This window comes from Aythya ferina (assembly GCF_964211825.1).
Source record: "Aythya ferina genome assembly, chromosome: 15".
NCBI lineage: Eukaryota > Metazoa > Chordata > Aves > Anseriformes > Anatidae > Aythya > Aythya ferina.
The window spans coordinates 6,290,313-6,312,742 of NC_140314.1; the positions used below are offsets into that span (position 1 = coordinate 6,290,313).

The 22,430-nt window shown below is 45.8% G+C and overlaps 1 protein-coding gene across 16 annotated transcripts in view; it reads left to right on the forward strand.

Moving 5' to 3' along the window:
• Positions 1-5,087: 5,087 nt before the first annotated feature.
• Positions 5,088-22,430, forward strand: part of PDGFA (platelet derived growth factor subunit A) — an 86,503-nt gene continuing 69,160 nt past the window's right edge. For 12 of the 16 annotated variants that reach the window (XR_014698385.1, XR_014698386.1, XR_014698387.1 and 9 more), the window contains exons 1-4: positions 5,088-6,092; positions 7,294-7,390; positions 14,812-14,916; positions 17,102-17,289. Coding sequence is in view for 7 of the 16 variants with exons in the window: in XM_084537457.1 (XP_084393583.1) it covers positions 6,030-6,092; positions 7,294-7,390; positions 14,812-14,916; positions 17,102-17,289 (453 nt within the window). In the remaining 9 variants the exon portion in view is untranslated. The remainder of the gene's footprint in view (positions 6,093-7,293; positions 7,391-14,811; positions 14,917-17,101; positions 17,290-22,430) is intronic. The other 4 variants (XR_014698392.1, XM_084537458.1, XR_014698393.1 and 1 more) reach the window with 4 other exon arrangements.

Sequence of the window (22,430 nt, forward strand, 5' to 3'; positions counted from 1 at the left end):
AAATAAATTAGCGATTCCACTACAGCAGCCTTCCTATCTCCTTTGTCCTTTGGGCATGGCTGGATCCTGCAGCCTCTGGTGTATGCAGGGCTGAAAATGCATGCATCATTCTCGTGAGTTTTTATTGTAAGGGAGGGAATCTCACAGGACAAGTGTGTAATGTTGTAGGAGCAACAAGGTTGCATGGATACAAGAATACAAACGGGGCGGCCTGCACTTTGAGAATACGAATTCTTCAGAAGAACAACTATCTCACTGTGTTTGGATGGTGTTTGGATGAAGCTTAATAAAATGGACTGCTCCAAGCTAGGCCTCCGCAGGCTTCCAAGCTACAAACAATGAAGAATAATATCACAATTTTATGGTACTTAGTATGGCTGAGTTACATCCTGGATGGTCTCCACAGAATCTCTGCGACTGGCTTTGATTTGAGTCAGAGGAGAAGGGTTTTACACCCACATTGCTGAGGATAAATGAGTACGTCACGCACAGGACCCTAGAGACCGAGCCCACAGCATGTTACTTTCATTTACAATGCGTATCAGCACGGTATACCTTAAGCTGTGCTGGTACTTTCACAGTTATTCAGCTGGATGAACTAAGCATTGCTGACAAAACACAGCCCATTTTTAATAGCTTTATCCACCAGGCAGAAGATATCCCCGACTTGCAGCAATTCTGCTGTCCCATAGGGGTGGAGAGCAGGGAGCAACTTCATCTACCCACTAAAATAGCGGGCCGTGCTGGTATGCAAGTGCCCTAGTTTAATGCCTAAACATGGTATCTTGCTACCAGGCTGGCAGGGCTGCCCGTTCATGCTCCAGCCCTGAAGGTGAACTGTGTGTCACTCAGCATGGCTCCTGCGGCAGGGAAGGTCAGGCAGCCCCTTGCTTTCGGCTGTGCTGCTCAACCTCCTCAGTAAGGAGAAGCTGGGCAGGGGGAAGAACACATTAAACAGAGAGCTACTAACTGCCTCTGCTATTAAGCCAAGGCATTTCTACAGAGACTAACCCCTGCTGAAGTCAAAGGGGCAGTTCTGGGAAGTGTTTGGCAGCCCTAAAGGGATGCTGCCCCATGCACAGGGCAGCAAACCCTCTCCAGAAATATTGTGGCTTCAAGCACTGAGGCGCACAGGTGGCACTGGCCATGGCTACCCTCTGTGTTTGCTGGCAGGGATATGGTAACACAGCTCTGAGCTCCTCCTGATCACTCTGGTTAGCTGAAACCCTGCAGCAGATTTGCATCTTATGACTATTTAAGAAAATTATCAACCATGAATGCATCTGGAAAGCTGCACCAAAAACTTTTCAAAGAAAACAAAGCCTGGCCAGAGGGATGGAGCCAGTGCAAGGATCCAAAAGGAAGAGCTGGAAAAGGAGGAAACAATATTTGTAGGTGTATCAGCTGGAATACTGTCTTTCTTGTTCCCCTTGCAGCTTTCCTTGTTGCTGTTCATAGGCCAAGTTTCAGGAAAGAGGCTGGTTTGCTATCTCTGCATTTGCAACCCATTGCCTGTACTTCACTTGCACCTGGGTCAACTTCATGCCTGTTTCCAAAGGCAGGTAACAACTGAACAGAGGGGAGAAAACCTGCACCATTGGCATGTGCCCCTCTGAAAATACAGGCCGAAGAAATGGCCAAAACTAGAAAGAAACCACCCAAAGTGAGTGAGCTTCTGGATTGAACTTCTGGTATGAACTTTTATCCTTAGTATTATGTTGTGTGGCAGTGATGCTGAGCAGTGTGGGTCTGAATTGCTGACAGCATTCCTTATGGTCCCTTTCCAGAGCCAGGATGCTCTTGGCTCTGGGTCCATCTTCAGTTGCCATGGCAGGACACATCCCACAGAATGCACTGAGCCCCAAACAGCCCCTACAATAAAAGCAGGTCACCCCTCCAGAAAATCCCAATCCTTACCCAACCTCACTCTCATCATTTCAACGTGATTATCAACGAGGCAAAATCCCCACTGAAATCAACTCTGGGAAAGAATCAGATGGCTTTCCCAAGACTGCTTCAACAGGGAGGTGATTGCAACGACGCTACTCCTCTGGCAAGCGAGTGCCAATATTTCAGCCCAACCTTTGAAACAGCGGCACCTGCCTCGCTGCCGCGGCACTGTGCCCTGGCTGCCCATGCTCTCCTGTGCATCGCGGCCCCGGCACGCTCCTCTGAAACATGAGTTGGTCCCGCCACGTGGCCTGAGCTAGCCGTGTTTCTAACAACTGAGCCTGCATGGATTGAAATAAGCTTTGTGACTGGTGCTGGAAGCCTGATTTGGGGCAGCCCGGCTTTATGTGTCGCCACTTGCAGAAAACACAGGGACCAAATGAAGTAGTTTCATTTTGTGTCAAGGAGCGCCTGCATCCCTTCCCCCAAGCCAAGTGCTGTGCAAACCCTGGAAATCCTCCCTCTCAACACTCTGTCATAGCGTAATTCTATTATAATTCCTGACATTTGAGGGGCTTCTAGCAGTATGTGCTTCAAATTAGACAAGCAATATCTTGCTTGCTGCTTTCAGATAAATAAAAAAGTGCAAAACCTGATTTTATGATGCTCTGTTCTTTGTGCTGATTTTCTTTTCAGCCTATAAATACCACCCTGTCACTCTCCCCACGTGTGGTTATAGGTATTACATAAAAGAAGAAATTTTATGTTAGGTGCACACATGTTTAATAGACATGTAGACTGTAGGAAATTGCCATGCAGAAGTAGAGAAGTAGAGAGTATGATGCTTTTTACATAGCTTTGCACGCTTGTGAGGACTCTTCCAACTTGCTTGGCATGAATGCATTTTTATATCCAACAAAAGGCAAGGAGAAGATGTGTTTCATAACCAGGCAGACAACCCAAGCACAAAGTTGTGTGCAGATTCCGTGTGAATTTTATTTGTGTTTCCCAGTCTTTGGTCTCTTCGGGGATCTTACATATTTTGCGTTATTATCAAATATTTGCAATGATCCATATAAACAGCCTAATGTTAAAAGCTACTCCAAGTGTAACTCGACCCAGAGGAGAGATGCTTATCTGAGCTCCACAATGACAGATTTAAAAAAGATGCTGATGCAGTGTTTCTCATAAAATGAGGGGAATGCAAGAAAAATCAAAACTGCATAGATTTTTTTAACACTAGATAAAGTAGGAGCTATCTCTACATTGGCTTTAACAGAGAGTTGCCACTTGGAAAAGCTACAAATATACAAAATACCTACAAAATACCCAGCACTTGTGATCCCAGACACACCAGCCAGCAAAAGGAGGAAGGAAAGAAGAAAATGCTTAGTGAGACCAGTACTGTCAGAATCTATTTCACTGTTTGGTAATTATTATTTTTATTACTATGACAACACAGACCATAAGAGTTTTTTCTTTTACCCAAGCTAATGATAAGTGCAGATGAGACTTTTTTTTTAGCTAAAGTCATCACCTTTTACATCTGTGATATACTAAAGTGCCATCACATAAGAAAGTGATGGCAACAACCAGAGTGACCTGCCCCATCTGCCTCCGGCTGCCCGGATGGGTCTGCTGCAGTGTGGCACTGGGATCATCTCTCGTTATTTATCAGGAGGCAGTTGAGAATGGCTGCACACTGGCTCAGCATTTTCCTTTAAAAAAAAAAAAAAAAATCCCCTTTTTAAAGTGCTTCCAAATCTTTTACATCTCTTTTCCTTTTCTCTCTTTTCAACCCCCACCTTTTTCTTCCCCCCCTTGTGGTCCTGGAGACCACCCTGTAAGTCTACATGACATCATGAGAGAGAATTAAACGTACTTGAAAGGCCACTTCTGTTTTGGTGGGAACTTCTATGCAATTGCAAAGTGCCCATTAAAGCACAGGTTGTTTCCTAGAAGCATGTCCAAGCCAGTAGCGTGCAAACCCCTTCAGGGCTTCTAGAAAGCATTCGCTTTTGAAATGCTGAAGGAAATTCAGAGATGAAAGGATAAGTCTCCCTGGCTGTGCATTTACAGTCTATTGTCTTCCATGAAGGATAGTATCACTCCTCAGTTGTGTTATTGCAGTTAATCCACTTAAATGCTATTGGATTTTCAGATGAGCTGAATTCTTTGCATCTGCTATTAAGATGCTTTGTTTAGATGAGAAAGGGCTGGTATTTAAATCACAATGAGTTCAGGGAGATGTCAGGGTGCAGCAGGCACCTTGTGCCAATCCGCGCCGGGGAAAAGGGGGCATTTGCTCGCCGGGGCGGCGGGGAGGGAGGGAGGGAAGGATGCGGGAGGAGCCCCACCTGCCACCGCCCGGCTCCGGCCGCCGTGGGCTGCAGGGACGGGGGGGGGCTCCGGGGCCGGCTGCGGCGGAGCCCCGGGGTGCAGCGGCTCCGCGGCCGCGGAGGGGAGCCCCGCACCCGCGCATGCCGCAGCCGGGTGCCGCAGGGCGGAGGGCGCCCGCTGCTTTTATTAGTATTATTTTTTTTATTATTTTTTATTTTGGGGAGGAGGGGGGCTCTTTCCTTTGCGACGGTAGCTGCGCTGCAATAGCTGCGTAAAAAATCAGAATAATAATAATAATAAAAAAAAAACACAACCCGCAGCCGCGCTGCCCCTCCCCTTCGGCAAACGGCGAGCTCTCCCCCCACCGCCAAAACCGAGTAATTAACGATGGAAAAAAAAAAAAACACCCTCAAACCCTCCGTGATCATGGCGATCTCTTCCGCCTTATATAAAAGGCAGGGGCACAAGGTGGATCCCGTAAGGTTGCAGGGCGGCTGTTGCGCAGCAGCTCCCAGCCCTCCCGGCTCCCCCGCCCCAGTGCCGCAGAGGGCCGGGGCGGCGGGCAGGCTGCCCCGCTCCCCTCTCCTCTCCTCCCCTCCCCTCCCCTCCCCGGCCCCCCAGCCCCTCGCTGGCTTTTTTTTTTTTCTCCCTCTTTTTTTTTTTTTTTTTTTTTTTAATTTTCCTTTCCTTTCCTTTTTTTTTTTTTTTTTTTTTTCCCGTATGTGGGCAGAGCCCCTCTCGCCGTGCGCGCAGGGGCTGCAGCTGGCGGCACCCCCACTACTTGTTGTTTGTGGGTTTGGTGCCGGGAGTACCGGGAGGAGGGACGGGGGAGGCGCATGGCAGGGAGGGAGCCCTATATGCTGCTCCTCCGCTCAGCCACGCTCCAGACAGGCCACCGCTTCGCAGCGAGCCCGGGAATCCTCCCTCCGCCAGGAGTTGCAGTTCGTCTCCGATCCCCTTGGGATTTAAACCTTGCATACATATATATATATATATATAATTTTTTTTCCTTCCTTCCCCCTCCTCCTCTTTTTTTCTCCCGTACAAAGTGGGGAAGGAGCTGCACTGAGGCAGCCCGCGAGATCTTGCAATATTGCTCCGATTTATCACTGCAATTATTCATAATTAATTACCATTTTTAACCTGCCCCCAAGCCGGGGAGGGAAGCGGGACCATTCTCAGCAAGAGAACCGTTTCCACCCGTACCAATAAAGATTTTTTTTCGTTTTTTTTTTTTTTTTTTTTTTTTTTTTTTTTTTTTTTTCCCTTTTTGCTAAAGGGGGAGAGGGTGGAGGTCAGCCCGGCAGGGGAAAGGGGGGGGCAAGAAGCCGGCAAATCGAGCAGCCCATCAGTGCCGGCGCTGAGCCGGAGGCCGGGGAGGCGGGCCCCAGCGCCGCCCGCCGCCAGGGGGGCGAGCCGCCCCAGCCAGGTGATGGGCGTTTCGGCTGCGCTCCGGATCGACTCCTTGGGTTTCACTTTGGTCTGATCTAAGCAAATATGCAGAAGTACCGGCTGGTCTAGTCCTAAGAGCCAAGAGGAGCGAGCGAGAGCAGCAGCAAGGAGAGCGCGGCCACGCTCCCGTAGCGAGGGGAACCTACAAACAGCGGCAGCGCCGTAATTAAAACCCCCGCCGCCCCGAGGCAAGCCCCGACCCCAAGCCTGGATGCGGAGGACCCCCGAGCCACCCCGCTGCCTTTCCCCTGAGGGATGGTACTGAATTTCTGCGCGGCAGGAGCCGGCCTGCAGCTCCTCTCCATCAGCGTTGCCTTCCCTCCGTGTCTAAAGTGCACCAGACCGCGATGAGGACCTGGGCTTGCGTTTTGCTGATAGGTTTTGGCTACCTGTCCTTCACCTTCTGCGAGGTGGGTGAGAGCGGTTCGCTGCGTGCTCGGGGCTCCCCCGGGGCCACCGCAGCCGGGGCTCGGGGGGGGAGCCGGCGTCGGAGGAGGGCACGGGGGCGCAGCGGGCTGCGCACCTGGCCGCGGGGCTCCGCGGGCATCTCCGCGCCCTGCCCCTGCTCCAACCCCTGCCCCTGCTTCTGCCTTTGCTCCTGCCTCTGCCCCTGCTTCTGCTCGAGCCCCTGCGTAGCTGAGGCCGAAAGCAAGTTGCCATTTCCCGCATGCCAACGGCGAAGGGGGAATGACCGTGCATTCCGCTCCGGAGCCGCCGGCTGCGCCTAAAAACCCCAATAATATCCATATATACGCATGCATGGATGTGATATATTCTGTCTCCCCTGCGGTGCAGGCGGGCTGCGGTTATTTGCAAACAGAGCGGTTTCGCGGAGCCGCCCGGCAGCGGCCGCCCCCGCGGCGCACGGCGCTGCACGCAGCCGGCCGCGGGCACCGTTAGTGCCGCGGGCACAAGTGGGGTGAGGGTCCCCCCGGGACACCGCTCCCCGCTTCTGAAGCTCGCCCAAAGCTGAGGGGCAGAGGCAGGGGGGCCGGCCTGCCATCGGATCGCTGCTCCCGGGGGCGCGGAGCCGCGGCTGGGGCTTGCTACAGGTGGCCCCCGGGGGGACAAGCGCGGTGCTGGGCGCTGCGGGGGGGGGGGGGGCGAAGACGACTGTAACTTTTTGGGACCGGGGCCGTCGGGCACCGGGAGCCGCCGGTGGGATGCAGGAGCCCCTCGGGACCCCCCTCCCAGCCTGGGGGGAGCCCGGCCCCGCTGTGAACTTTACGCCCGCTCGGGCAAACTTCGGCAGCAGGCTGCGCGGGTGGGTTTCCAGCGGCTGGAGAAATGGGGCTCGGGGAAAAGCGGCGTACTCCCGGCGGGCACGGAGCCCGGTTCCCCGGCAGGCCGGAGCCGTGGCGAGCCGTGGCGCAGTTCAGCGGGGGGCGCGCAACCCCCGCAGGCGCGCAAGCGGGGGCGGCGGGGCGCGCTCCGGCAGCCTGCGGAGCGGAGGTGGGGAGGGGATGATTTTTTTCCCCCTTGCTTCGCCCAAACGCGTCCTGCAAGCAGCCCGCACCCTCCTAAAAACCCCGACCCCTCCATCCCCATCCCCGCGGCTCCCGATCCGCGGGGCTGCGCGGTGACCCGCGGTGTGTGTGTGTGTCTTTGAAGGAGGCCGAGATCCCGCAAGAGCTGATCGAGCGGCTGGCGCACAGCGAGATCCACAGCATCCGCGACTTGCAGCGCCTCCTGGAGATTGACTCCGTAGGTAAATTAGTCCCGTCCTCCTTCCTTCCGCGCCGTCGGCCGCCGCCGCCCCGGGGGGAAGGCACCGCGGGCGGCCACGGCGCAGCGCCCCGCACGCCTCTCGCTGCTCCGGGCAGCCTCGCCTCGGGGACGAGACTCGTGCGGGGACCCGGCCTCCAGAGCCAGGCTGCCCTGGGCAGGGGAGCTTCATTTCAAAGGGAGGCGGCGGCCAAGGGGGCAAGATTGGGAATGAAAACTTCGGGGGGTTCAGGGTGGAGAGGGACCTAGTGACCTTCTGTGTTTTCAGACCTCTCCGTCTCTCAGCGGAGAAGAATTTCCTTAAGGTTTGTTGTTGCTCTCGCATTGCTCTGTTATCTTTAAACTACTGTCCTAGAGGTATTTAAAATATTTGAAACAATATTTATGAATGAAGTAATGTCTCTTCAAGCGCTGGGCTTTATTAAAAGGAAAATAAACCGTCCGCGCTGATTTTAAACAGGAACCTGCGTATGAAGCTAACCCTGACAAATACACTTTTTCCAAAAGAAAATAGCGCAGGGTTATTTTCTGCATCATTAGGCATGCAAATGGGTGTAGTGAGAACGTGCAGTTCAAACAGATCATTGCAGCAGTAAATCAGACCGAGAAGTGCTGTATTACTCGGCTTCTTATCGTTTGGTTTCACTTGATGCACTTTGTTCCTGGCAATTTCTTGCTTTAGTTGAGAGAGGATAAACCGGCACCTTTGATGTGCCCAAGGGAAACCTGCATCTTTCTGAAGAACAAACATGGAGAAAAATGAATGAGTTCTTGCTTGCATTGGTACTAGGCCATCTCCTTTTAAACCATATGCTGTGTGTTTTTGTAAAGTCAGTGCCAGGTTCAATCACCTTCATTCAGCATTGCAGGATCCTTCTAGAGTTTAACTCACTGCTTTTAGTATAATTCTGTATTAATGAGCAGAAAGGCACTAGGAAGATGTTTTACAAACATGGCTTTCAATTTTCATGTGATTAGGGAGCAAACAGTTTCTTATTACACTGAAAATGGGAATATTTCTTTCTTGCACAATACTTTACCATAGAGGCCAATTACTAATTACCAGATCTGTTGGCATTGGTTTAATATTTTTGGAGAGCAGTGCTTCATCATCACTGCAATTAAAGAAGCTTTCACAACAGGGAAGGGGTATGCAATACATATTTCCCCACAGAAGACTGTTTTGGACCAGACAAGTGCACTACTGCTAAAATCTTTTTCCCAGTGAACTCAGTGGAAGGCTTGGCTGTTGTTGCAGAAGGGCTGGATCTGAAGACTAGGATTTTAAAATACTGCATGTTTTTTCTGCACTTGATTCACTATACTGTAGCTACCAGAATACATTCTTTTTTTCAGTGTAACAAGCACATGCTTCATTTTTAAATACCACTTGCAAGGAGAGCAAAAGTTCACATGGCTCCATTGCAAGAGAATCAAGCAGACAAGTGAAGCAACGGCTGTAGCTAAATAAATTAGTGGAGGTAGTGGAGGAAATTTATTTCAGAAAATAATTGTTTATGTTGTGGCAAATATCATCAGAGGATGCATGACCAAAAATTGAAGAGGTCAGCCGCAAGTTTACCATTTCATTTCGCAGTTTCTGTGCAATTTGTCAGTTTAGAAACCATTAGAGAAACAAGACATACATATTTTACTATTTCAACATGAAACAGTAATGCCTGAAGACATGAACTCAAAACAATATTTAAAAATAAAATATTCAGCCTTTCACCCTGTTCTTGCTTGTGTGAGTGCTCAGTTTCCATGCTTGCTAAGCCTCATCCTGAGCTGTGCAGGCAGGATTGGATCTTCACAGACAGTAACCACTCACTCTTTGCTATCTACATTTATGTTTTCTGGGCACAGTCCTGCAGTCTTTACTGTCATGAGTAATTCTTACTAAGGGTTTATCAGAGTGACTAATCGAACGTTGAAATTTCCATGTTTTCTTCAGTAAACAGGATCAGGCCTGTTTACTATATTTAATATTAGTTTGGATCAGCAAATCAAACGTTTTCTACTTGTCACTGATAAGATGATACTTCTGAAACATATTTCCTTAGGGCTGCAATTGCATTTAGGGAAGGGTTACTTCAGTGAGGGCTTGTACAGCAGATGTATTTCTGTTGAATAGCATATACTGATTTAACCCGAGGATCAGAATAAAAACACTCCACTAATTATTTTCTCCTTCATTTTAGTGCATGGTGTTGCCAGTCCTTCTGCATGCGAGTAGCCCTGTTTAAACTCAGTGGGTGGACTTGAGAATTAAGAATGATCTTGTAAGGGAAGATCTTGCAGGATCAGGCATGCATGCAGAAAATGTCTGATATTCTTGAGTAACAAGGCAGAATCTTGTGGAAAATGAAGGAAGAACACTCGTTTTCTTTTCTGCAATGCAAAGCATATATTTTTAATTGGGAAAGTAAGTTTTGTAAGTCAGAGTGGGCAGGTTTTTCTTCGATTCTGACAGATTTGGTCGCTATATTGTAGCACAGAGATGACTGATAACCCCCTTCATAAAATTAGAAACCACACCCCCAGACCATCTGGCATATTACTTAAAGAAAAAACACTACCCAACATGGAGCTTATCATTGTTTTCAGAAAAAAGAAAATCCAGGCCAATTTGTCAGAGCCCAGTGCCGCGTGTCCGATTCAAGAAGAAATCACAGTAAAGACAACATGAAAATGCTCCGTTTATATCAGAAAACAGGTTTCTACGTTAATTTGCTGCGACTGGGATCCTTAGTCAGCAATGGGGTTTCATTGGCATGACGGAGAGCAGAGGCTGACCCTATTTAAAACAGAAAGCACGCACGATCCCAGGAAGTAGGCAGCTGTAGCGTGCAGAGTACAGTTTTACTACTAACAGACAAAATCACCGAAACGGGGGCACTTCCTATATTCCGCCTCTGAAAGTTCTTTTGGCTCAGCAGCGTGGTTTTTCTCATCGCACTTCACCTCTCCCATCTGTCCTGTGGGAGGTAGAGTTCATTTCATCACCTATTATGTTTGCCTCCCGCTGGGAACAGACTTTCCCCCAGTCATCTCCCTGCGTGGGGAAACGCAGGGCTGAGTGTGTTTCATTGCATGGTTTAAGGGCATCAACCGCAGGGTCACCTTAGGCCATGTGAATTTAACGGCCTGTGATTAAGAACTAGCAGAGCAGCTTTTTGTTAGGTGGAGAAACTTCTAAATTAACAGTATGCATTCATGGAACAGTGTTAGATGTCTGCATCCCAGAGCTCAATCTATTGGAAAACCTTCTGTTGACTTTGTGGCTTTTGGTGTGGCATGTAAATTGAAGACATTACAATACCATGTGTTAGCTTTCCTTGCACCTCTTAAACATTATGAGAGGCGGGCATCTGCCATGTGTGTCCTGTGTTTCCCTGAAACAGATAGAGGGAATACTCCTCCTCCTTTACAGTTGGTTGATCACATCTAGGTAAAGGGGAAAAAAAAAAAAAAACACAACTAAACAAAACAGGATCTTGCAGGCTGCTACTTATATTTCCTTTAATAGATCAAAGTTGAAAACTTAATGACATCTATCTCTGCATTTGGATGTCAGAAGGGCATATTTTGCATCAGCCAGAAAGAAGATCAAACAAACAGATTGACGTTGCCTTGGGCTTTCTGGCTCTAGGACCGATTTGCAAGACAGACCATTTCACTTTATTGTACCTTGCACTGAATTCCTGGAAAAAGAGATAATGAGAATTTCCTAAGCTGCTGCTGTTGGTACTAGAAGTCTTGGACCTATACTTTTTGGATGTACATCAAAGTGACATCTAGAAGGGTTTGCGTTAAGGCTGCGTACACTGGGGATTGTACCTCACACGTAAAGTTGTTTGGGAAGGAGATGGCAATGTGAAAATGTAAAATGATAAATATAAAGTAACAGTAGTCTTAGGATGCTTTCCACATGCTTTTTTTGGGAGAAGAGTAATCACATATTGGCAGGATGTCACAGGAACTCTGTGATTTATACTCCATGACCTAGTGGAAAAATGCCAATCTGGCAAAAAAGAACAATTTCAGCTACACTAATGGATTGACCAAGGCTCATTGCAAGAGTTTTTCTACCCATCATTGATATGTTGTCAGTACATAAAAGATTACAGAGAAATTTCTTGATCGGCTGCCATGAAAACATTTTTTTATTATTAAAACATTTAAAAAGAGCTGCATTAATCTGGCTCCATGCAGCATCCTCCATCTTCACTTAGTGACAAGCAGTGTTCAATTTCTAAACTAAGAACCATCCGTTTCTAAGCTTTCTGCTCTAAGCCTCATTTTGTTTGGTGCTAAGCACCCATAAATTCCCATTTTCTTTGCTAAGAGCTGAAACACCTTATCCTGCAATTTCATGTTCCTAAGTCAGTACAGTGGTGGGAAAAAATGATGCAAATTAAGACATGATTTGTTGAGGAAACCTTCTGCCAGATTGTAAATTAGGTATCAGGCTTCTTTAAAGTCAAACTAGAGTGAGCTATTTGTAATTACTGTAGCATCATTGTTCTAATGAAGTAAAATAAAGTCTTCTAGCCACACATCCAGAGACAAGTGTGGATTTCAAAACTGACTTTCTGATTTTTCAGCCCTGCTCGGGTAAGACTCCTGTTGACTTCAAGATCTCTTGAAGTGCAGTGATTTTCCCTTTGACTTCATTGGGAAGTGGAATTACTTCCAAATGCCTGTGGGGATCAAAGAAGACCAAGTGCCTTAGCATGATAGTGTTGTCTGACACCAACCATGTGCTCCATAATTCTGTTTATTATATAAAAAAAAAAACAAAACAACATCAATGCTCTGGCTATAGAAATAATACAATTTGCGTTGCATAATGCATCGAGGTTTAACTGGAATGTGTTTTGCAGTCTGCCGCGCTAGCTGTGTAGATCTCTTTTTTAACCCCCACAACGAGACGTGAACTTATGAAATAATATACATGCCTAAGATATGTAGTGAGACAGTGAGATACAGTATGAGCCAGAGGCCTTCTTCACCTTAGAAATCATCTTATAAGCAACACATGCTCCTCGACATGTCATTTTTCTTTATAAACATAATGATAGAATATGGCTAATTGCAGCCGAGTTGAGCAGTTAGATATAAGCACATGGCTAAACATATTGGTTAGCAGATCATACTATTACTTTAGTCTTACCAGTTTCTTTAAACAAGACAGCAAGAAATCAGTCATGTTAAAAGGGAACTATGCCAGCATGTTGAATAAGGCATTAGGACCCGTGGCTCAGGCTGGCATCATTGGCAGTTTCTCTTTTCAGTGAGATGTCTGTGCCCACCAAGCACTTAGGATTAACGGCATCAGTTTTGTGTTTAATCTTTTTTAAACACCGTTTGCATGCAGACAGAGATGCTTCTTGCTCAGAGCTTAGCTGGGATCTTACACTGAGCAAAATTCCTGCTGCTCTCTTTTGAGTATCACTTCATTGCCTCAAAGTGAGGGAGAGGTCGTGACTATCTGAACTTGCCAAGAAGGAGGTCAGTATTAAGGTGTTGGGTGGCTGAGTGTTAGGGAGCGGAAAAGGGCTGGATGAAGATCAGAACGGATCCTCATTTTGCATAACACCGTTTGGGGTCAGGTGGATGGCCCAGTGCCATTGGAATGGGATGCAGGAGACCTGGCTCCGCTCCCCCGCTCAGTTGCAAACTTCCTGTGGGATCTCTGGCAAGCCTTTTTATTTACCCCACAGATGAGTTTTGTGGAGTATGGGGTACAATAAAAGCAGAAATAAAATACATTAGTCATTGCTGTGCTACGTTACAGGACTGGGACTGCAAATAAGGCTTACAGTCAGCTAATCTGTTAGGTTCCAAACTTTCCCATCAAAATCAATGAGAAGCAAGCACTCAATGTAGGAAGAAGGAGCCTACTTATTTGGGTAGATTGAAACTGGATTTCACAATGACTTACTTCAGACAAGGATCTGGTCTGCTGATGAGGAAAACAGGACCAATGGGTGCTCCTGGCACTATGTCTTGGATCTCCTGTTTCATCTTGTTTTAGCTAACTATGACAGTATTTTCCAAAGAGTGAAAATACACCTTGAGGCACAGAGCTCTTTTCAAGGTGCTGAAGATGTCACTGTCTTCTTGTTTTACCAGGCTCTGCAGGTGATTTCACAAGTTGCATGCTGTTTAGGGCAGGATTTCTTGGAGGGAAGAGGAAAGGAGCTGGTTTATTTGCAGAGTGTGCCCTTTACGATGTGTGTTTCTAATAAAGTAAAGAATAAAGCAAGTTACAGAGTCACAGTCGACTGTGCATGCAAAGAGAACGAGAAGCAGGGAGCATGACAGTGCAGAAGACAGAGGAGTGTAGGCTGTTGGTAGCATGTAGAGAGGGTAATTGAGTACGCTGTAATAACCATTTACATTTTTTTGGTGTACATCACAGTTTTCTTTGGAACCAGCAGTGAAACCTTGAAACTCTCCAGTGACATTATAGAGGGCACTCCAAGCAGCAGAGTGCTAAAAGTCTTAGTTTTGCTGTACTGGAATCTGCATGCAGTCCTCAGTCTGCTTACATCTTCCTGATCCCTTGTTTGCAGATTGTGCTTGCCGTTTTCAGAACCCCACTGCATGGGACATGACCTGGACTGCTTCACTTAACAAAACCAAATAGTTGGAGCAGTTATTTTATTATTATTATTTTTTTTTTTATGATAAATGAAATGCCAAGTTTTCCATCTTTGCTTTTTCTCATGGCCCTTTAACCCATGTGGTAGGCTTATTTAGGGAACAAGACAAGCCTGGATGCAGTCCCAGAGTTTGCAGTAGCTTCAGATGCCCCTCCAAAGGTTAGGATACTTCACAGGGGATTTGTTCTGCAACAGAGAGACTAAAAGGAAACCCATGCTAGTTACTTTTTGCTTTTGATTCTGTCCTGAAAACCAAGCAAGAGAAAAATTACAGAGGCAGCATTGTTGCTGCTGGGTGTGTAATACCATATTTTCTACTGTAGCCTCATGCCAGAACTTCAAAAAACTTCTCAAAATAAATATTTCCTATGAAATATTATTGTTCTTATTTCTACACCTTTCCAGTAAGAAAAGCTTTACATACCTTTCACATAAAAATGCAACTGTTTTACTTTAGATACGGTTCTGTGTCACAGACTATGCACTGTTTCTGGGGGCTTCCAGTAAAATGGATATTAGAATTATGTTGTGCATGCTTGTACACGACATTTCATGTTTATGTCTTCCCTGCCTTATACCCTTGCAATTGCACTGATAGGAATTATGTTAGACTAATAGCAGAAGGATTTGGTCTTGTGCATATGAACAGCAGTTTTATATGTATGTAACAGTACTGTAACAACATTCAGGCTAATAAAATAGCTGAAGTTTAATATTTTGTTTCCTCTTTCAGGATATGATGATGTTTCAGAAACAAACTTGAGGTCTTATAGTGTTCATTCTGCTAAACATGTGCAAGAGAATCGTCCTGTGCCCATTCGCAGAAAAAGAAGCATTGGTAAGAAACAAGCTATTTGTACTTAGGGAGTAAAAGCAGAGGGGTTGCTTTTGGTCAGCCAAGCAGGACATTTCACTGGAAAAATGTGACACACACAAAGGAAAAAAAGGCCATTTCTAGCTTCTGTCTTTCTTTCTGCACAAAACGAGCTGTTGCCTGAGAAGCTGTCTTCTGGAGGATGTCCATAGGAGACAGACAAGCACGAATTCTTTACATTCACTTTCTTGTTGCAGCATGTTAGAAAGCTAGACCTTGGTTAGAAAATGCTGCAATATTCAATGTATAATTCATAGTGTGGGGAACAACTACAGCAGTGTGCTTTAAAAAACATCAACAGTTGGTAGAGGTTTCAGTACAGAAGCTCCACAAAAGGAAACAGCTTGACTCTTTATTCAAAAGAAAAAAACAGTTTATCCCCAAAATTAAAAGCCATTGATGGAAATGCTAGGGCATTGATTTCCATCATTGTGTAGGGCACCAGGCATGTTTACAGGGGATTTTTTTCTATTTAAATACTAATGATGGTGATCCAAGAAAGCCAAAATCCCAAATTAAAGAGATGCTGAGGAATATTAGACCATGTGTATAAGCAAAGCTTGTTCATCTGATTAGATCTGACTGTTTTACCATTCTAGTCAAAGGCAGAAAATATCCATGTTCTTATTTATTATGGGTTATTCCGAGTCAATATATTCTAACTTTAAGCTCTGGTTGTACGCAGTAGATAGCACAGCATGCTGTCAACATGGATTTGCAGTGTGAATTGGCAAGCGCGCGTGTCACATTGAATGCCTCTAGAGAACAGCGGTTCTGAAACAGTCTGCTACACTTGGCACCCTGCTCTGCAAGGTGTTGAATGCATCCCCATAAAAGTCAGTGGGAACTGGATATGCTCAATAACTTGTAGGAGTTGCCAACTATCTTGCATTATTGGATCCTTTAATTTTCTTGAGTTCATGGCACTGGGAATTGAGAATAATTTTCAGTCTATTTAGATGACCAGAATGTACCTCTTTGAAAACCAAGCCTAGATTTTCATGTTACAGGTGCAGACCAGGCCTGAATTTCTTGTGCTTCAGGAGTAACTGAAGAAGCGCAGGCAGCATTCCAATTCCCTGCCCCATATGACCCAAAGCTATCACTGCTTCCACTGAAAGGCAAAAAAATCCAAGCTGTCTTCAGAGAACTTAGCTCCAAGCAAGCAGTCTCTGCGATTGCTATTATTTTCTGGACTGGCTTAAATTACCAGCTTGACTTCTCAGGCAGTCCTAGGTTGAAAACGATGCCTAGTTTGGAGTTTTCATGGCAGCAATCATGCATTGCTGTGGCACAGAGCTACATGTTTTGATGCTTATGTGGCTGAAACTGCCATCTACAAGCTCAGCTTACCTGAGACCAGCAGCAAATTTGTTTAGCTGAAAATTACACTGCAGGTTCTTCAGTCATGCTACTCTTGTCATTTTGCCTCATTCAAAAGAATAACAAATCAAGTAAAACCCAGCAGGTACAAAGACTTGATAACATCAATTTAGGAAAAAAAAAAAAAAAAAAAGCTGCTGCTCTTGGGGATGGCAGATGGACCAGACTCCCTGATATGAGGATGTTAAGAGTGTGTAAGTGGAAACCCAGGACTCAGAAGTTTCAAGCTGGCGCAGGTTGTTTCCCAGCTCAGCCAATTTGGGTGTGATAAAAATATCCTCAGTGCAACTTCTGCTGTGGCATTTGCCAAGTATTGCATGTTTGTGTGATAATATATGCGTGCAATGATTGCCCCAATACTGTAAAATAACAGCTGCTGTTAAGCAGTCATTATGAGGCTGTATTGGAGGATCATCTAATTGGGAGTAGCCTCTGGCTTGCTGTCACTTCTAAAGAGCCAGGCTTGCCTTATCTAGTGGTATGTGCTCCGAGCTATGTTGGGAGCCAGGCCATTGTCATCCTGCATTTTAGGGCTGGGTTTTTGGCAGTGAGTCCAGACTTTCTGTAAGGAAGCACCCACAGCGTAGTGGTAGGCAAACCACTCGCAAAGTACTCGGCACCGGCTTGTCAGGAAGTGGTGCGAACTGAGAGCGCTGTCTCAGCCCTGGCTAAGGATGCCACTGGTAAATCAGCAGCGTAAAGTATCTGGGCACTCTGAGGTGAGAGCAGCTGTTCACCTGGAAGTGTGAATTTCTTCTGTTCGCAGAGGAGGCCATCCCAGCTGTCTGCAAAACACGGACGGTTATATACGAGATACCTCGGAGTCAGATTGATCCCACCTCGGCCAACTTCCTGATATGGCCACCTTGCGTGGAAGTGAAACGTTGCACTGGCTGCTGCAATACCAGCAGTGTGAAATGCCAGCCCTCACGGATACATCACAGAAGCGTCAAGGTGAGCAGATCGTGGCTGCAGAGCCCCAAGAGGCTCCGCCTAATTCTAGAAACTTCAGGTATTGTGGCTGTTCTGCATGACCTGAGTCTTTATTATCCATCCTCTTAGCAAGAGGGTCAGATACAGTGCTCCTCTCTATTTTAAATGAGCAGAGGGCCTTTTCAAATGACATCATCATTGGAAAATCTTGGGTTTGGATTTGATTTTCACAGGATTCCCTTTAGGTTTTTCTCTTTTTGTAATTAAAATAAAGTTGATTGTGTCTTTCCCATGATCTCGCATGGTACAAATCTTAAAGTTAAGAAGATAAAATGACTCAGGGGGCATTGGACTTAAAAAAATAAATAAATCACAGTATGGAATTCTGTTTTCTTAATTAAATATTATGCAGGCTAAATTGGGCTTTTATATTTGACAACATAACACTTTTGATCTGAAAAAATGTGTTTCAAATTATCTTACCCCAGGGATAGAAGACTCAACAGCTTCATGCTGTATTTACTCATTAGACAAAATCCCTGTTGCAATTTTCCAGTAAATACTACGTGAAATATTTCTTGTGTTCATTAGGCTTCACTGTGTTCTAATTTTTATCAGTGTTTAAACAAGTAATGTTGATTTACATCAGCATGTAGGAGATTAGACTTACATTTACCATTTATGCTGCTAAACCTCTGAGTTCATGTTGCTTTGAGTATTTTAAGTGCACAATTTGTTAAAAAACAAAACAAACACATTCTTGAACATAAAATGGCCCAGCTCAACATACTTATCTCTGTTTGGAATGGATTTCGTTGAGAAAGGTGCTGTTAACTCATGTAGCGCTGTATGTTTTAGACACAAAGAATGGCATCTGGGCCAGTTCATTGTTTTTCATACACACAGGCAGACATCTGAGAAGGACTTCTTTTTCTTTTCCTTTTTTGAACATTTGAAAAATGTTTTCACACACAAATAAGCAAGAAACTTGTCCCAAGTAATAGAGAAATCTTTGACTGTTGCATTCCCTTGTTGCCCAGGGTCCCCAAGGGCTCCCTAAAAGCCTTGAGGTTGCAAACTCAAAAAACAAGTGGCAGCACCTTTGCAGGATGTCATTGCTGGGTCTGCTTCCTCAGCACACATAGTCTCTCACTCAGTCTGCTGATATGGTTTTAGGGCTTTTAGATTTGCATTCATTTTAATAGGGTGCAAGCTAAAAGTAGGCTCAGCTGAGCAGCTGCTTTTTGTGGTTGTGTAAATATATTGCCACCAGCAATATCAATATACGTCAGCCAGCTTTGGAGGACTTTTTTTTTTTTTCCAAACTCCAAGACTGCTCCAAATAGTCATTAAGTAGAAGGGAAAGAAAAAGGACAAGAGGTCAAGCAGGAACAGGATGTTCATTGTAAAGGTTTGTAGGCTGACCCCACTGTCACACCAGAAACCGCTGAACAGAATCCATATTTATGCCCTCCAGAGTCAGATCCTCTTGTAGCTTTGATATAATTAATGATTTTATGAGCTTTTTTGCCAATCCGACATTCAGAGCTCAATGTCTGCTCATGCCATTAAGTAGCTGGCCCAGAGTGAGGGTCTCTGGAAAGGTAGGGGAAGCAGTTTTGGAGAGCCTTCTCAGCTGTTCCTGCAATGCGGTTGGAAAGCTGTCTTGTATTTTCCCCTGATGTCAGACTGTATAAAAGCCCTCTTTTGATTAAACATTGAAAAGGCTTTCCCCACTTCCTCTTCATTGACAAGGTAGTGAGATCATAGCTGGCCCATTCACACTAGAAAAATGTTCACCCAGAAAGGTCAGTAAGTGGGTTTGCATCATCTAACAGGCTAAAGCAAAGGGTGTTTTCTTTGTCTCACTGAGGGCCACTGTAGTCAAGGTTAAGAGACAGCCGTGGCAGTGTGGGAGGAGCACTGGAGGGGCTTGTATGGGACATTCCTTTCTTGGGGACGTGACTCAAAGGCTACAGGGTTTGGGAATGTCCTCATTTTGCCTTTACTGAGCCTTGGTTAGGTGCCCAGTGTACTGTTAATGGGTTTGTGGAACTGGAGCTGTAGGGAAGCTCCAAGCCAGTGGCGTTGGGTGACATGGCTTCCCCGAAACTGGTCCTCTTAAGGTTTCCCCTTCGTGGGGTAGACGAGTGAAAGAGAGGCTTCCCCTGCACTGTAACAGATGTGGAGAGCACAGCCCTCCTGGTCCTAAAGAAATCTCTATTCAGTAAGCTGTACCCATAGAGTGTTGCAAAAATGTGATTGAAATGAAGTGTCTGGTTGGGAGTTACACTTCAATAGGAAGGAAGGAAGGCATTGCGTTACTATCCTTCTGATAGAGGGACAGTGACAAGGATTGGTGAGGAGGGTCGTTGGTGTCTGTTACAGATCCATTTCTTCTGCTGTCTGCAAAAGCATTTCAGTAACATCTGCAGATTCTGATGCTTCTGCACAGTGAGATCAAGTATTTACCAAGTACTAGACCTTAATTTATTTGTGGGGTTCTGAACTGAGTCTTCCCAGGAGATTTTTTTATAATGTTCAGCATGATGTTCTTCACGTTTTTGGTCAGGGCAGCAGAAAACAGTTAATATTACAAAGCAAATCCTGCCTATACTCCTAATATTGAATAGTGAAGCTGAGTATTAGTGTTGATTGCAGCAAGGCTTGTTTCCAAACTAAGAAATGAGCTAAATCACCTCAGCTCTGCCTTCTGCTTGGCCTTGGGCCATAGCCATACGTGCTTTTTTTTTTGCCATTTCTGAATATTCAGTGTTGAGCTGATTTGGGAGAATTTAACCTAGTTCCTACAGTAAATTAATATGAGAGAAAGACCAAGAGAAAAGGAGCCAGAAGGGAGGGAACACAGGAACTGCTCTGCTCCTCTGTTGATGTTTGGAAGTAGAGAGGTTTTCAAGAGATGGACAAAATCCCTGCAAGTCAGTGTGAGCTGTTCAGCAGAGCTGCCCAACACCTGGAAAGGTTAAGAAGGTCTTGTAGAGTGAACTATGTATGTAGGTAAAATGGCTGTATGCAGGTTTAAGAACATTTTTCCTCAGTGACTCTTTCTATCAGTAGGATAAGCAGCACTTTGATTTAGCTGTGACCTAAATGAAGATTACTGCCAGCACACAAACGGACCGGCAGGCAGGTCCAGCTGACAGGTATCAAAGGTCAATTTGGGAATGGGAAAAACAAGGGAAACCCTGTTCCAGGTGAGATGAAGACTGAAAACCGGAGAGGTGCCCTCAGAGCATGAGGAGAGCTCTGCTATCCAAGTCATTTGCCAGAAGGCAAGGCCTGGCTGCTCTGTCCTAGGGTGCTAGGGCATGGAGACCTGCCATGACTGTACCCTGCTGAGGGGGCAGTGGGGCTGCTGCAGGACCCCCAGGCTCTGCCCCCGGACCCGAGGCTGTGTGCCCTGGCTGAAGCATGGCCACCGCACCATAGGAAGTGGCTTCCCCCTCACTGCCCTCTGGAGGCCTTCCCAGCATGGCCTGTGGTGGCCTCTGCCTCTTGCACCATTGGGACTGCATTTCTGAGCACGCCCGCTGCTGTGACAGGGCTGCCCCTGCCTCAGGCACTGCCAGGGCCTTTTCTTATCCCAGCAGCAGGGACAGCACCTTGCATCCCTGGCTCCGTGCATGGAAAGCTGTCCCAACCCCACCCTACGTAACTGTGCACAGGACTTCTCTTAGGGATTTTGCTGGAGGAGTGCCCTGTGAATGTCTTTAATTGGGTTTTTAGCATGGGTGGCAGCCAGGCTCTGAGGCGGATCGCCTCCCTGCTGCTTCCCATCCCTCCTGTGCTGGGGAGGCACACACAGCTGGCACAGTGTCTCCTGGAAGGCACTGTGCCCATCTTGCTGTCCTTGGAGCGGCGGCTCTGGTCCCACAAAATGCACAGTGACTTGCCAGAATCCCTGCTCAGTCCTTCTGGTGCCTTTGTGCTCTGTAGACCTGCGTCTTGTTCGCAGACCTGAGGGCTGTAAAGATTACAGTTGTGAGGTGAGGGTAGGTTTTCCCCCCATCTTGTCAGAACACACCTACTTTAATATAGGAGAAATAACTAATCCCAAGAATCATCCTCATTCAGCCGTTGTTTTGGTTTTATTTCCCATCATTTATTTATCTGTCAGCCACATGAGTTTCACTGCTGACTGTGTTACAAGGAATTTTCTGTATTGAGACTCATCTTGTAAGTTCCTGCCCTTGATAAATTCTGGCTTTGTGCTAGAGGTGTTCTGTATGCTTTTTCTTACAGTGTTGCTTTCCACCTGCTGCTACTTCCAGATATTGTCTCTCACGAAGGAGCGCTATGTGTTCCCATGATGTTCCATGAGACCACATATTTTTCTGGCCATCTCAAAGAGTTTGGTAATAATGCTCATGATAGTAACTGCACAAGATAAACACCAGGAACAAAAATGCAAAGAAGAAAAAAGATGCTAACAGAAGGCCAAATCCCACGCTATTAGCATAGCCATCCCTGTTTATAGCCACTGAAAATCTGACCTGCAACCTTTATCGTTTTAGATTAGCATTAATTACAGATCCTGTTTGGCAGCAGGTGCTAGGAGATGACACAAGCACAGCGATTTAACTCTATTGTGTGCTGCTTCAGTTTGAATGTTTACAACATACTGAAAAATGTCATTCCTTTAACTTCTGTAGCATGAAACAAGAGAGTGAGATGTATGCTGGATTGTATATTAACTACAGCACAGTAAAAAAAAAAAAAAAAAGACCTTTAAACTGCTTCTTAAATTCATTATGATCCTTTTCTTCATGGCATCATCTTTTTTTTTTTTTTAATTTTAATTTTTATTATTTTTTTACTGTTGTTTAATACCAAATAGCCATAGGAACTACATACATATTTCAGTTTGGACAACAAAGCAAAACAGGGACAGACTTTGTAAAGCTTGATTACAGTTTATTTTTGTTGCATGTAATTTTCAATAAGCCTGGTTTATTCCAACAGCTGTAATAAGCATGGCAGATCTGAAAAGTGTTTCATGATTGCTGGGTCTCTTTCTTTGTCTCTGGTGATAGAGGTGTCTTAATTACTGTTTGTTTTTGTAAATTTTAAGGATTAGTCATCCTTTGATGCCAGATGAGTCAGTCTTACCATACATTTTCAAATCTTTGCGTTCAAAGGCT